The 15,065-nt window shown below is 40.7% G+C and overlaps 1 protein-coding gene across 1 annotated transcript in view; it reads left to right on the plus strand.

The window, feature by feature from the left end:
- The first annotated feature begins 1,118 nt into the window (after nt 1-1,118).
- The window catches only part of DHX15 (DEAH-box helicase 15), a 61,804-nt gene continuing 47,857 nt past the window's right edge, over nt 1,119-15,065 (plus strand). Inside the window, exons 1-3 of the mRNA XM_045474378.1 lie at nt 1,119-1,398; nt 8,153-8,588; nt 14,053-14,246. Coding sequence (XP_045330334.1) covers nt 1,328-1,398; nt 8,153-8,588; nt 14,053-14,246 — 701 coding nt within the window. The 5' untranslated portion in view covers nt 1,119-1,327. The remainder of the gene's footprint in view (nt 1,399-8,152; nt 8,589-14,052; nt 14,247-15,065) is intronic.

Consider the following 15,065-nt stretch of genomic DNA (forward strand, 5'->3'; position numbering starts at 1 on the left):
AACATCTAGGCACAGGACTCTGCCCCTCCTTCCAAGCAGTGTGAACGTTCTGGCAGATTTTGGCTTTTTGTTCCCCTTATTATAGATTCCAGAAAGGCCACTATCTTTTGGTAGGTATGGCTTTTCTTCATTCAGATTACAACACAATTGATTAGGGTATCCTTTTCTTTCAGTACAACCTAGGACCAAGGCAGAAGCATCACTGTCTCGATTTCACATCCTCCTTCACCAGGTCTCCTTGCACATTTAAGACAGGCTGATTCTCTTAGGGTGGATAGAATTCCAACTTTTCCATCATTATTTCTCCCAAATTTTAAAGTACTTAATGGTAGCCTTCAAACTGGGAAACACATATGCTCTGGGTGCAGAGACCCACAAAAGTCATAAAAGTCATTTCACCCCAACAATTTTCTATGGCTTTCGGATAGCTATTATGACCGTATGACTTATCTTCCCCAGGCTCAGTGTTCACATCTATTAACACCTACCTTGCAGTGTCACTGTAAAAATGAGGACAGAAGTAGGGTTAACACTGTGGAATCCCATAATAGGCACACAGGGGGTAAAAAAAGCAAATTACGCCTTTACTGCCAGTTTCCTCTATTCTGGGAAAAAACATACATACAAACAAAATATAGATTGAATACAGGCCGCCCGTGCTAGTTTAAAAAAAAAAAGGGGGGGGGGGCCAAAATGGATCACGGAGAGTTTTGACATTTTCTCACCTCAGTTTCCCTGACATAATTGAAAGGGGTCTGGTCAGTGGCTGCAAGTTCTTTTAGATTGGGAGTTATAAAATACTGGGTTCCAAATTTGGCTCTGCCCTGTTTTTGCTGTCATGATCTCGATTAGTTTCTTAACCTCTCATGGTGTCAGACTCCCCTAAAGCCAGGATAATGGAGACGGATAAAATTTCCTAAGCAGGACTAGACTGTCTCCTCTCTGAATTTCCCAAATCAGAAGGGCAGGAAGGCCACAGTACATACACCTCTGAGCAGCCGCACCGTTGGCGGACAGAGCTCTCAGGAGGGAGGAAGCCGCCGAGGCGGAAGGAGGGCGGGCCTGGGATTCCCGCCTACGATGCGTGCGCGCGCACCACGCACGCATGCACGCATAGCACGCACAGCACGCTGCGGAAGCGCGCGCGCAGGCCCAGCCCTCGCCGCCGCCGCCATTTTAGCTCCTGGTTCCGGCCGCACGGTGTAGGCTGTTGTAGCGGGAGGGGTGGGGGTCCTCCAGAGTTAAGTAGCTGCCCTCGACTGTACCAATACAGCCGCCAGCTTCTTTTTCTTCTTCCTTCAAATCCGCGCGCTTGCAGAGTCCGAAGATGTCCAAGCGGCACCGGTTGGACCTGGGGGAGGATTACCCCTCCGGCAAGAAGCGTGCGGGGACCGATGGGTAAGCCAGGCCGGGGGCGCGAGGCAGCGGCTCGGGCTTTGTTGGGGTCCCCGCGGAGAGCGGGCCAGGGCCGGCCTAGCCACGTCGGCCCTGGAGCCCGACCCTTTGTTTCCCTCTGGGCTTGGCTCACTAGCGGCGGGTCGGGGAAAGCGGCGCCACTCCCGGTGTTCGGCTGGGCAAGGGCGCGGGGAGATGTGTGGTGCGGCCGCCGCCCGGCCCAATCGGGAGGGTGGAGAGGCCTGCGTGGCCACGAGGGCGCCTCCTCCCCGGGCCGAGCCAAGCAAGAGTCACTTCGAGGGGAGCAGCCGGGAGGAACCGCGGACCTCGTGGCCTGGGTTCCCGGGTAAGGCCTGGAGAGGGTGGGGGAGGGCGCGGCGGGAGTATTCCCTTCCAAGGGCACCAGGTATTTCTCAGGCCGAGCGACCGCGGAGAGGACCTTGCTGGGGGCGGGGGGGCGGCTGGGTGCCCCGCAAGGAGAAACGCGGAGGCCAGAAAGTGAGGGAAGCGCGTGGATTCTTGTGTAGGTTGGGATGGGGGTGGCGGGAGTTGAGTGAGGCGTGCGGACGAGTTCTCGGGGGAAGGGAGAGTAGAGGGCCTGCGGGGGAAAGGAAAATGTGGAGTATACCTGATGGGCACGAGGGCTGGGGGTTTGGAGCCACTGCATTTGTAGTTTGGCGGGAGAGCTTGTGTCTCGGTCCATTCAAACACTTCAAAGTAGATACTAGGCAAACTTCCGCTCTCTGCGTACGCTCCCGCCATCTCCTTTATTTCCTGCTTTGGCTAAAACTGGTTGTTGGGCATCCCTGGGATGGGAATTAGAAGGCTTCCCCCCCCCCCCCCCCCCAAGAAGTTCTCGTTTTCTGCCCCTCTGCTAGTAGCTTTCGAAACAGGCAGACACCTTTCAAAACGTTTTTAGTATTTATGGCAAAATGTCGCCCGTGGGGAGGTTGTTGGGGAGTTGAAATAGACTCGTGATGTTTCCGATTGCTTTCCCTTCGCATTTTCTGAAAGCTACAGAGGAATTTAACAGTTGACTTTAGCAATTTCATCAAAATCGTTTCTTGTCCAGTGTGTGTTTTCATTCCTGAAGTTCAGAGATTTATTTGGATAATTCAGGCTAGAACACAAAAGTATCCAAACACTTTTCACAGTTTTATCCTTGCGTATGTGGAGAGAGCGTAAAGAATCACTGTGTCAAGCCATCTATATAACTTCTGTGAATTTTTGTCCTCCCAAAGTTCTTCATTTGGATTGGTTTCCAGGTGTCTGTTAAGTGTCTGGAGTATAAGCCAGGGTAGGGTGTACTTTTTGATACCTTCCCGTGTTGAATGTGGAAAGCAGAAGTATGTAACATTTTAATCTTGTGATTTTTTTAGTTTTACAATGTTAGACATTCGTTTTCTCTATTTTTAGGCTGTTTTCTTTTTAGGATCTCTCCTCCCCTGCCCCCAGCAAAACTTTAGCACATTTAGGTTATAGTGTTACAGACTCCTTAGAGCTGGAAGTGACTTTGAAGAGTATAATCAGCTCCACTCAAGGGATGAGAGATGGAGACTCCGTGAAGGTGGCTTGGGCTCTTAGTGTGTAGCTGGATCTGGAACCTTGATCTTTTCATTCTCACTCTTGGCCATTTTCTTTACAGCACAGACCATGGCTGTAGTTAAGTCAATGCAGCCTATCTTAATGACATTTGTAACGGGTTGTAAAGTAGGGAGCACTTGGTTCTTGGTTCCTGTGAAGTAAAAATAAATTGCATCATCTGGCTAAGATGCACCTGATGTCTCTCACACAAGTTCACGTTGGAACAAAATACACTGGGATGCAGTGAATTCATTTATTCATATTTGTGTGTATGTGCACCATTTAAATGCTTTTCTTGAGATGAGTGGTTCCATGGTACATATAGAGCTGCTCCCTTTCTCTTGCAAAACAGATATGCTCCGTAAAAATGTGGACATTTTCAGGTCTGCGATGGTGACCCTATGATTCTCTTGGATATCACATGACATCTACCTGTTGGTGAAGGAGAGTTCTTTGGAATAAAGCCCAAGTTCTGAGATATTCTGGAGAGAAGTTTCTGTACGCATTTCTGTATCACTTCTCACAGAACTAATTTTCTTTAACAGTGGGTTACAATGTTTGATAGTGCTTGGGTTCCCCCCACCGCCCCCAATTGGATAATTTTAAAAGTTAACTTGTGTTGACTGCCGTGCAGTCTTGAAGGGTTTTTTGTTTTTGGTCCTAATAGTTATTAGCAAGTGGTTTTATCTAAGGGAATAATAGGCTTGTCAGTCTTATGAACTCCACTGCTGAAAATGGCTGGCCCATTTCCCCAGAGAAGGAAGGTAATTTGGTGGAAGATTTCATTTAGATTCAAGTTCCCAAGCTGTATCTGGCATTATTTAGTCCTGCTGTATTTTATTTGGAAATCAAGTACAAAAGTTGAAGGTTTCTGTTACATAGTGACCTTATTACTGCTTTTTTCATCCCACGTTTTCTATAATAATATAAAATTATTACCAAAAAAGACAGCTGAAGTATGGAGAAAACTTCATGAACATAGGGACATTATCCATTTTGATGTTTGTTTCAGAGATTACTTCCTTAAAAAAACATTTTTTTTTAACGTTTATTTTGTGTGAGATGGCATGAGTGGAGGAGGGTCAGAGAGAGAGGGAGACAGAATCCCAAGCAGGCTCTGCACTGTCAGTGCAGAGCCGGATGTGGGGCATGAACTCACGAATTGTGAGATGATGACCAGAGCTGAAGTCAAGAGTCCGATGCTTAACCGACTGAGCCACCCAGGCACCCCAGAAATTACTTCCTAATTGTGGACAAGTGAAACAAATAAAACATGGGTAGAATACATGACTGTGCTCCCCAAAGGATTCTGGGTGCTTTGTATGTATAACCACATTTTCACTGCAGTCCTTTGATGAAAGTGAGGTTTTAAGTCACTTGTCCCAGGGAACCGAAGAAATGTCTGTACTTAAAGATACAAAGAAAAGGCAGAAACTTCTCTGAAATCTTCATCCTCCTGGTTAACCCCTTGATGAGCATTGTATTTAGTCTTTGCATGGTTATTCACAAATATAAGTTGTAATATTTATTACCAGTGGGATGTTTCAATATTGGTTGTTTTTGTGTTTTGGTTTTTATTTACTAAGAAATGTGTCAAACAATAGAATAGATATACATTATCCTTTTCACTGGCTCTGTAATATTCTATTTGTAAAGGGGTATCATGACTTGTCTGCCCTGTTTCCTGTTTGTTGGCGTTTAGGTAGTTTCCCAGTCTTTATTATTTTACAAGTGAAAAGATTATTGATGTGTATACATACATGTTTGTGCACTTCTATCCTTAGGAGAACTTCCAGAAGTGAGATTGCCAGATAAAAAACTTGCTTATTTAAAATATTGTGATTTTAATAATCCGTTGACATCTTATAAGCAGTTCTTGTTATTTCATGTGGAATTTTCACATGGTATTGTAAATTAAAAAACAAACTTTAATGATAAGCATATTTATTGGGCATTTACTGTGTTCAGGCACAATTTTAAGCACACTACGTATATTAACTTATTTAATTTTTGCAATACTGCACAAGACATATGAGTAACCACATTTTACAAAGAAGTAACTGTGGTCATACTGTTAGCTTAAGTGCTGAGCCAGGGCAGTGGCTCGGACATGTAAGAAACAAGTGCTTCACGACTGTGTCATACTGTGTCTACCTGCCAGTACCGTGGCTGTGTGATCAATAAGCACTGTTTTTTACTCAGGTTTTTAAACATTACTCTTATCTCAATGAGTAAATCTTTGTGACAACAAAACTCCTGTATAATAGAAGTGCTTGTTTAAAAAAAGAAGACATGCATGTACCTGGTAGTCTACACATTATTTATGAAGCAGTGGGTTTGAGAATCCTCCCTAGCTGACTTAATTTTTATCCTCCCTCCGCCATTGAAAGTAGGTAGTTCGAATCATAGGCAGCATTTCAAGATGATTGAATTTACCCTCTGCATCCTTCCTGTTGCTTTCTTTCTTTTTTAAATTACGTATAAACACACACACATGTATATATGTATATATATATTTAATTTAATTTGAGAGAGACAGAGAGCACGGTAGGGGAGGAGCAGAGAGAAGGAGAGACAGAATCCCAAACAGGCTCTGTCTGCTCTGTCAGCACAGAGCCTGATGCGGGGCTTGAACTCACAAACCTTGAGATCAGGACCTGAGCTGATATCAAGAGTTGGACGCTTAACCGACTGAGCGGCCCAGGCGCCCCTCTTTTTAAAATTTTTTAATGTTTGTTTATTTTTGAGAGAGGGACTGAGCACGAGTGGGGGAGGGGCAGAGAGAGAGGGGGAGACACAGAATCTGAAGCAGGCTGCAGGCTGTGAGCTGTCAGCACAGAGCCCAATGCGGGGCTCGAACCCACGGAGTGCGAGATCACTGCCTGAGCCCAAGTTGGCCACCCAACCGACAGCCATCCAGGTGTCCCACTTCCTGTTGCTTTCTTATTTTATTATTATTAATACTTCTCATTTTGCAGGTTAGTAAACTGAGGCTTATACCTTGCCAGTGGTGTCTTTACTTCCATTTCTTAGCAGTTAAATCTTGTGTCCTTAGAATGTATTTTATGCTTCCTATGCTATATTTATTTTTGGTAATGAAGTTTCTGATGAAATAGGCCCTCGAAAAACATTTTTGTATCGCTGTTAACAAGGTGATATGATTTGTCAATCACTTTCCATACCCCGTATTTTATAACTCTTGAAAGATTAGGTCCATATGTTAAGTGCCTGGTACTGTGCTAGGAGTATAGTGGAGTTCGATAAACTTCTATTTTTGTCCTGTGTCTCTTGTTGGTCAGGTAATGGTCTTCTGTCGCACCCTGCCCCCCACCTCTAGAGTACTAGAAACATGAATCCTTTGCATTTAGACCAGATTGTTCTTTAAAGGTTCTTTTATGTTCTGTGACCTTTTAAGATACCTGGTCTTTGAACCATTCATGGCTACGGTGCTTCTCATTTTGCTGGGCATATTACTGTGTCAAAGTTACAAACTTTCCCATTTACATTCGGGGCAATATGCTTATTTAATTAATGAGCACCTGAGACCAGAGGCAGAATGTGGAAAGCAAAGAAAGGATGGTTGATGGCATATTTCAAAGATAGGGTAGGGAGCTGAATTCTGAGACTTAATTTTGTATGTTTACTAGGTTATCCTTGGGGTTCTTTTTCCCTTTGATTTTCTTTTTCTTTGTGCCAAATGGGATGAAAGGCTTCAATCCTAGCTTGTTACCTCCTGTGATTCTGGAGGTGAACACTGGGATGGGAGAAGGGAGAATCGCTTTTCATATATATATTTTGTATGTATATGAAAAGTATAAATGGGTATATGAAAGTGTATATACACATGAAATGTGTGTATGTATGTTTGCACATAATAAAACTTTTCTGTCTATGTAAATTACTGTGCAATTCAATTATATTTTAGGGAGGACAACATAAAATATAATTGGTCTCCTTTCTGTAGTTGGGAAACCATCCTAACTCTTGCTGGGTCTAGCATTTTAGCTGTATACTACCAAGGGATTTCTCTTGTCCTGCTGATGTGCTAGAGAATGAATGGTCCTTCCTGCTTGGCTACTGATAATTGGGGTATGGGAAATTTGTATGTCTTTTGTATCTTATGGATAAGGGATAGTGATGTGTAAGTGGCTTGTCTTCTAGCTCTGTGTTGCTTCACTATTTCAAGTCTGGATCCAAACACCTTGTGGCCCGTTTGCTATAGGATTTGTTCTGAAGTAAACAGGATTAGTAGAATAAAGAAGCAGAGATTATTTAAAAAGTATTGTATTAGGAATCATGTCTAGTAAATAGAAGTAGATACTAGAATTGAGTGCTTAAAATTGACGTAGGTTTAATACAGTGGCCATCTGCAGAATTTTAACATTTTAAAAAAATTTACTGTTGTTCATTGGAGCTTGTTTTTATTGGCTATATTTCACTTGATGGGTGAAATATACATAGGCTTACAAAGTAATTTCAGTGTTTTGCAGTTGTTATAAAGGAGATCGTGTAGGAGTAAACAATGAAAACAAAATAATGAAAGTGTATTGATTTTAGTATTTCTTATAGAGCAAATATATGCTTATTAAACAATGTTGAGAACGTGCTAGAAAGTGTAACTTGGAAACAAACTCACCTACAGTCCTTTAATTTATATCCTGTTACATGAAAAGGAATTGTCTTTGAGTACAGAAATAGTTTTGAATTTTGAACATACTAGTCAATGCAGAAAATACCATTTCATGTAACATGAGGGAGAATCTGGGGAAGATTGTGGTATCACCCTCTTTTTGCTTTATTTACCTCTACCTTTTCCCCACCTTGCCCTCAGTTTTTAACTTCTCCTGTCCTATTTAAGAAGGGATTTTACCTTACTCGAGTCTGAGTTCTTGTGTTATCTCAGCTGGTGACTAAAAGGTTGTAGAAAGAGGCCGTCCCTTAACAAAATTTGAGGCCTCATCATGGAGGGAAAGATGTTTATGGGTGAGGCATGGAGAATTCTTGATTATAAGGACTTTTTATTACCATTATTTCTGATACTTAAGTAATTCATCGAGTTTTTTACATTGGTTTTATACATTTGGTTGGACATTTACTTTCTTTGTGACTGTAACATTGCCAAAAACATTTTACGTAAAATTTCAGAATCTGAATTCTAAATTTTTGTTTTTAGGAAGGATCGAGATCGTGACCGGGATCGTGAAGATCGGTCTAAAGATCGAGACCGAGAACGTGATAGAGGAGATAGAGAGCGGGAGAGGGAAAAAGAAAAGGAGAAGGAATTGCGAGCTTCGACTAATGCTATGCTTATCAGTGCTGGATTACCACCTTTAAAAGCTTCCCATTCAGCTCACTCAACCCACTCTGCTCATTCAACACATTCGACACATTCTGCTCATTCAACACACACCGGACATGCAGGACACACATCACTTCCACAGTGCATTAATCCATTTACCAACTTACCCCATACTCCTCGATACTATGATATTTTAAAGAAACGGCTTCAGCTCCCTGTTTGGGAATACAAGGATAGGTTTACAGATATTCTGGTTAGACATCAGTCCTTTGTACTGGTTGGTGAGACTGGGTCTGGTAAAACAACACAGGTGAGTTATCGTATACCATGGTATATACTGTATTGATGTTTACCTTTACTAAATGTTACTTATTTGATTCTGGTCGTCCTTCCCATTGTCTGTCTGGTAGAACATCCTGAAGAATAATAGCTGCTTTGATGGTTAGCACTTTTCAGTGACAGAGAGTGGGAATCCGATAGGGAACGCCTGTTTTCCTGAGTCTAGAGGAAAATAGCAGTGCTGTTTTGTTAATATTAAGTATGGCAGAATGATGCTTTCCCACCACTTTGATTCTGGGGTAGTGCAAATTTGGAGGTACAAGTTTTGTCCATTGCTTGAGTGTAGAGATTTGAACCATTGGGGCGGTTTTGTTTTTGCTATTCTCATTTGTTTCTTTGTTTTGTTTTGTAATTGTTTTGAACCATGTGAGGATTATCTATGCTTAAAAAAAAATGGAATGGCTAAATTAAAGTCTGTTTCCCCGTGCATGACCTCCATCCATCTAGTTACATCCTCCCCCCGTGTACATAGAAGTAAACACTAGTATCTTGTTAGTAATATGCCGAGGATATGTTTCAAAAATGGATGAGCCATTGTTTACTGGACCCACGTTATAGACCCCTGTGCTGCTTCTAATGGTTTTCATGAGCAAGTAGATCCATATCCAAATAGAGTATACTACTGAATGTGAAATTTTACAAATGTGATCGGTAAAAAATGGCATTTCAGTGTAATTTTTAAAAATAATTTAAAGTTTATTTTGAGAGACTGAGAGATGGTGAGCAGGGGAGGGGCAGAGAAAGAGAGAGAGAGAGAGAGAGAGAGAGAGAATCCCAAACAGGCTCTGCAGGGTCAGTGCAGAGCCTGATAACGGGGCTTAAACTCTTGAAACTGTGAGATCATGATCTGAGCCAAAATCAAGACTTGGATGCATAACCCACTGAGCCACCCAGGCACCCCTGAGTGTAATTTTTCATTTGCATTTTCTTGCTGTGAGTGAAGTGTTAATCATATTTTCATATGCTTGACTTAAAAGTTTTTAAGATACTACAAAAGTAGTAGTCCCTGGCCATTGTAGAAAATGTGGAAAATCCAGGGAGTACTGAAATGAATTTAATAAATTCATAAATTATTATGTTGTGTTTCCTGGTGGCTTGTTTTCCACATTTATATACCTGTGATACATGTATAGAATTGAACATACTGCATATGCGATTACCATTTATTTTTATTTTATTTCTATTTTTTTTAAGTTTACTTATTTTGAGAGAGACAGTGCGAGTGGGGAGGGGCAGAGAGAGAGAGGGAGAGGGAGAATCCCAAGCAGGCTCCACGCTGCCAGCACAGAGCCCAATGCAGGACTCAAACCCATGAAACTGAGAGATCATGACCTGAGCCGAAATCAAGAGTCCGGATGCTTAACTGACAAAGCCACCCAGGTGCACCTCCCCACCTCCCGCCCCGTTTTTTTATTCTACTTTTTTAAAGTTATATATGCTACAAACCTATCAATTTGGGTATATCATGGAGACATTTTGAAGGCTACAGTGGCAACCAGAATAGAAAGCTTTTAAAGACTGAGCCTTTAAGGGGCACCTGGGTGGCTCAGTTGGTTGGGGATCCGACTTCAGCTCAGGTCATGATCTCACAGCTTGTGGGTTCGAGCCCCATGTCGGGCTCTGCGCTGACAGCGCAGAGCCCAGAGCCTGCTTCGGATTCTGTGTCTCCCGCTCTCTCTGGCCTTCCCTGTTCATGCTCTCTGTGTCTCAAAAATAAGTAAACATTAAAAAAAAAAAAAAAAAGTTACGTACGCAACAAACCTATCGATTTGGGTATATCATGGAAACATTTTGAAGGCTACAATGGCAACTGGAATAGGAAGCTTTTAAAGACTGAGCCTCTAAAATGATTTTTCTTAATAAGTGAAAGAAAACTTCTTGTGTTGATATTAGGAATTGAAACTGATTTCAGTTTCACTATTACCTTGTGAAAATTTGAATAATGTGTGAAAAGATACAATAACTCTAAACTTCTTAGTATAGTATTTTGAAGAATTACTTCAACTGGTTTATCTAGTTTGCATAGTGTTAATTTATCTGTTTAGTTAACAGTTGGATAAAGCTAGGCACTGTGTCCTATGTATGTATTACCTCACTTAAGTGTTTCAACAACCCTACAAGGAAGTTAATCACCATTTTACAGATGAGCAAAATGAGCCTTAGACTCATAACAATCTTAGAGATATAGTGGGTTGCCCTAGGTTACGTAATAGATATTTAGGTGGGCTCAGTATTTAAAACTATTCCTTTGTTATAGCCAAAGTTATATTTATTTCATTCTGCTATTCTGTGGTCTTACGTGGTTAACCTTAATTCAGAGATGAGTTTATTTAGGAGCAATTAATGTAGAAGAACATCAGTTTGAAACAAAAGGTTTGTGATTATTTGGATTAATATTTATGGGTTTTTTTGTTTTTGTGTACTTACAATGGCAGGGCATTTGGGGGATTCAAAGGGAAGCTGAAAGCTTGAATAATGAGTTGCATCCAAATGCTTTTTTCACATAATCCTATTAAAAACTTTGACTCGAAACCACTAAGAGTAGTCAGCCATTTTTGGTTATCTTTTTGTGCCTGTCAGAAGATGCAATCCTCAAAGCAAAATCTAAACTATCGACTCTTGACTAAGACTCCTAATAAAGTCATTTTGCATTGCAACTTGCTATGTTCCTACTATATCCATATATAAGAGACTAAAGCTAGTTCTTTCAGTCCACGGGACCGCATGAACAAGGTCACAAGTTCAGAGAGGAGAAAGCTCTGTATACCCTGGCCAGCACATAGGGTGTGTGTGAAGAGGCAGGTGAGATGAACAGCAGGCTGAGAGCCTTAATGTATCATACTGTAGATGGGGGAGCCATCAGAGCATTTCACTGGAGGAGAATGATAAGAATTTTTACAACAATGTTCTGTCTTTGAGAATGTTGATGACAGATTCTGTAGGAGGTAATCACAAAAATTTGACTGGGTAAGGTGGTAGAACGGAGAATGACAGGTGGATTGGAGTTAGGATGTTAATACTGCTGAGGGGACATGGAAGGAATTAATAAGTATTTGGAGGAAGGGGAGAAATGGTTTTGGTTTTGAACTTATTGAATTTGTGATATCAATGGACTGCTTCTCAGGTGGAAATGACCACAAGGTTAGGTATGGGAACTGTCATTAGGATTGTTATTTGGTGTATTCTAGGTAATGTTAGAAGTCCGAGGAGAATGAGACCAATCAGGATAATGTGTAAAATAAGACTAGAGGGTTGAGGATCGGTTTTTAGGAAGGTAGCCTCAAATGGAAGGGCAGAAGCTGAAAAGAAGGGTTGGAGCCAGTTTGAATCCTGGTTTGAAGAAGCCTGTACCCTGCATATTTCCGTTCCTGCTTCCCTTCTTAATGCTGTTCTTAGAACTATGAATAGATGGCATTGACTGCGCCGTTTTCCAAATACTGTCTGGGAACCCTTGAAGGTCCTTGAAACTCTTTCTAAGGTCCTGGGAATTTCTGAGTTTACTTCCAGTGAAACAAAAATAATGGCAACACATCCAGAATTGAAGCCCATTAGAGAATAAAACTCTTCTAGTAAGCCAGACATTAGACATCTGCAAAAATGCAGGAACAATGTACTCTTGCTAATTTTTTCTTTTTTCTTTGGAAGATGTAATTATTTTTCATCGAAAATGTTTGTGTTAGTATAGAGTGGGCTTTTATTGTTAGGAATTAATAGTCTAACAATTTTTCAGTTTTAATTTCCTAATATAGTAAATCTATTAGTTTGGTATCCTTGGTTTTTTTAAGAGTATAAAGAGGTTCTGAGATCAGAAGTTCAGAAATTGCTATATTAGTCAAAACTTTATATTTTGTTTTTAAAGTGGGAGTAAGTTATCCATTTCACTGGAGTAAATTTAAAAATCTTTTGAACATTCTTGCCTTCAGAATTCAGAATTAGTTTTAAATAGCTTTAACTGAATGGCAAATGTTCCTTTGAATTTCATTTTGTTTGGTCTTATAAAGTACATGTTTTTGCCTATGTAAGAAGCTTGATGAAATGAGATAAATCTATAAAACTTTGCTAGAAAGCCACTTAAACTTTGGTTTGTGGGTTTACAGACGTAGAGAGGAGACCCTTCTGTTTTAGGGTAGTATTTATTTCTGTTCATTTCAAATCCTTTAAAGATACATATTGTTAAAAAATTCTTAGAGAGGTTGCAAAGTCACCCTTCCCCTGTCAGATATTTGTCGGTGAAAACGGTTATCCCCAAATTGCAGAAGTAATGTAACTAAAATACAGTAATGGTACAGCAACCTATATACAGGTGTCCTTGTACAGATCCTGTACCAAAAAAACCCGCACGTGGGTTTTCTCTAGCATCAGAGTTTGTTAGGCTTTTGGATGCTTTTATGGACACCCATCATGAACTTACAGCAGTAGATTCCCATTTCTCGTAGTGATCATTTAGATTTTTTCCATGGTTTTTACGCAGGTAAGTGAATGAAGAGCCATGAAATTCGAGGTTCTATTAGGTTCTATTGATAATGGAACAAGGAGGAAATGCACTGTCACCATGGCAGCCATCCAGCTTGCGCTTGATGTTTTTGGTGATTTTTCTGGCTTCTCCAGGTGCTGTTGAATTCGAGATTGACAATTACTGTAATTGACTTTTAAGATGGCACCTAAGGTGTTGGTATTGTGCCTCCTCTCCTGCAGGCAGAAGGATAGGAGTTAGATTCTGCTGGCTTACAAACCAAATTTGAATGGAGTTACAAGGCACATAGCTCTATAACTACAAGAGGATGTGATTTCTATTTTTACCTGCATTTTGTAATTCATTAAGAATTTAATTAATAGTTTCTTAGAATAATTTTGGAAACTCACATTTGTTACAAAGTAGAATTTTTCTGTATTTTTTTATTAAAAAAAATTTTTTTAATGTTATTTATTTTTGAGAGAGAGACAGAGTGCAAGCAGGGGAGGGGCAGAGAGAGAGAGAGGGAGACACAGAATCCAAAGCAGTCTCCAGGCTACAGAGCCCGACGTGGGGCTCGAACTCACGAACCGTGAGATCACGACCTGAGCTGAAGTCACACTCAACTGACTGAGCCACCCAGGCGCCCCTAAAGTAGAATGTTTCATGGGTTGAGTTTCTTTCCAGTGTATAGAGAAATGCTTAATGATGGAACAGTTGATGTTAGAGAGCGTACTCGCACAGCCTCGGGGGACCTAGCCCGTTCAGGAGTACAGTTATGTCATATCAGTGTTACGTAGGACTCCTCCTTGGCCTAGAGAGCTCACAAGAGCTCATGTTGTAAGTTTGAGTCTTAATAATTTGTGGTGTGCCTGACTGAATTTTGTTTTACGTGATCGGAATGCAATAAAATACGACATGTTAAGTATACCTAATATGCAGGCAGAGTAGAATTTAATTTAAATGTGAAATTATTTGATAGATTCCACAGTGGTGTGTGGAGTACATGCGATCATTACCAGGACCCAAGAGAGGAGTTGCCTGTACCCAACCCAGGAGAGTGGCTGCAATGAGTGTGGCTCAGAGAGTTGCTGATGAAATGGATGTGATGTTGGGCCAGGAAGTTGGTTACTCCATTCGATTTGAAGACTGCAGTAGTGCAAAAACCATTCTTAAGTAAGTACTATCTTTAAAAATGGCTACTTTGTTTCTCTCCTTTCAGTTTTCTGCCACTAGACAGGGGACTTGCTAGTGGAGTCTCAAGTCATCCAAGTTTAGACTAGTGCAGAGTAGACCTTCCTAGATTTACTAGGTGACTTTTTGATATGGATTCTCTTTCTTGCTGGTAATATATATAGCTCAGTAGACAATGAACTTCAAAGGTCAGATTTTAGTTATTTTGTGCTGTATCGTAGGTGAAATGTTCTATCACTTAAATGATAGAAAAGTTAAGTGATGCATCTTAGTAAAGGATAGTTACTTTAGAAAGAAAGATGTGTGGGATGAGATAGAAATTATTTGGGGAAAAGGGCTTTTAATGTTAATTATACAGCTATTACCATACATATATTATGAGCTAAAGAGAGGAATCTTTTGTTTTGTAATATACTCTGGGAGTCTCCTCAAATTCCTTTTCCTTTTCCTTTATAGCTGTGGTGCATTATTGACTACCGTATGGAGCTTTTTTCTAAAATTTTCTTTAACTCCTAATTTTTTTTTCGTCTTACACTTGTACTCTGCATAAGTCGTAATACATGTTGCCTGATGGTAATTCTTTTGAAAATCTTCCCCTTTTGTTGCTTCTGTTTTTTCTGTGTATATGTGACATTTAAATCATTTTTTAAAAGTGATTTGTCACAATGTAATCTCTTCCCTGAGGTTTTTAAAAGACATTTTTGGAACAGAATGTTACATGGGCAGTGAAATGAGTCATTGATGGCAGAAATATATGCGGTGTTGTAGGGTAAATTATGTATTATGGAAATTGTCAAATGT

Source organism: Leopardus geoffroyi, chromosome B1 (genome assembly GCF_018350155.1).
Source record: "Leopardus geoffroyi isolate Oge1 chromosome B1, O.geoffroyi_Oge1_pat1.0, whole genome shotgun sequence".
NCBI lineage: Eukaryota > Metazoa > Chordata > Mammalia > Carnivora > Felidae > Leopardus > Leopardus geoffroyi.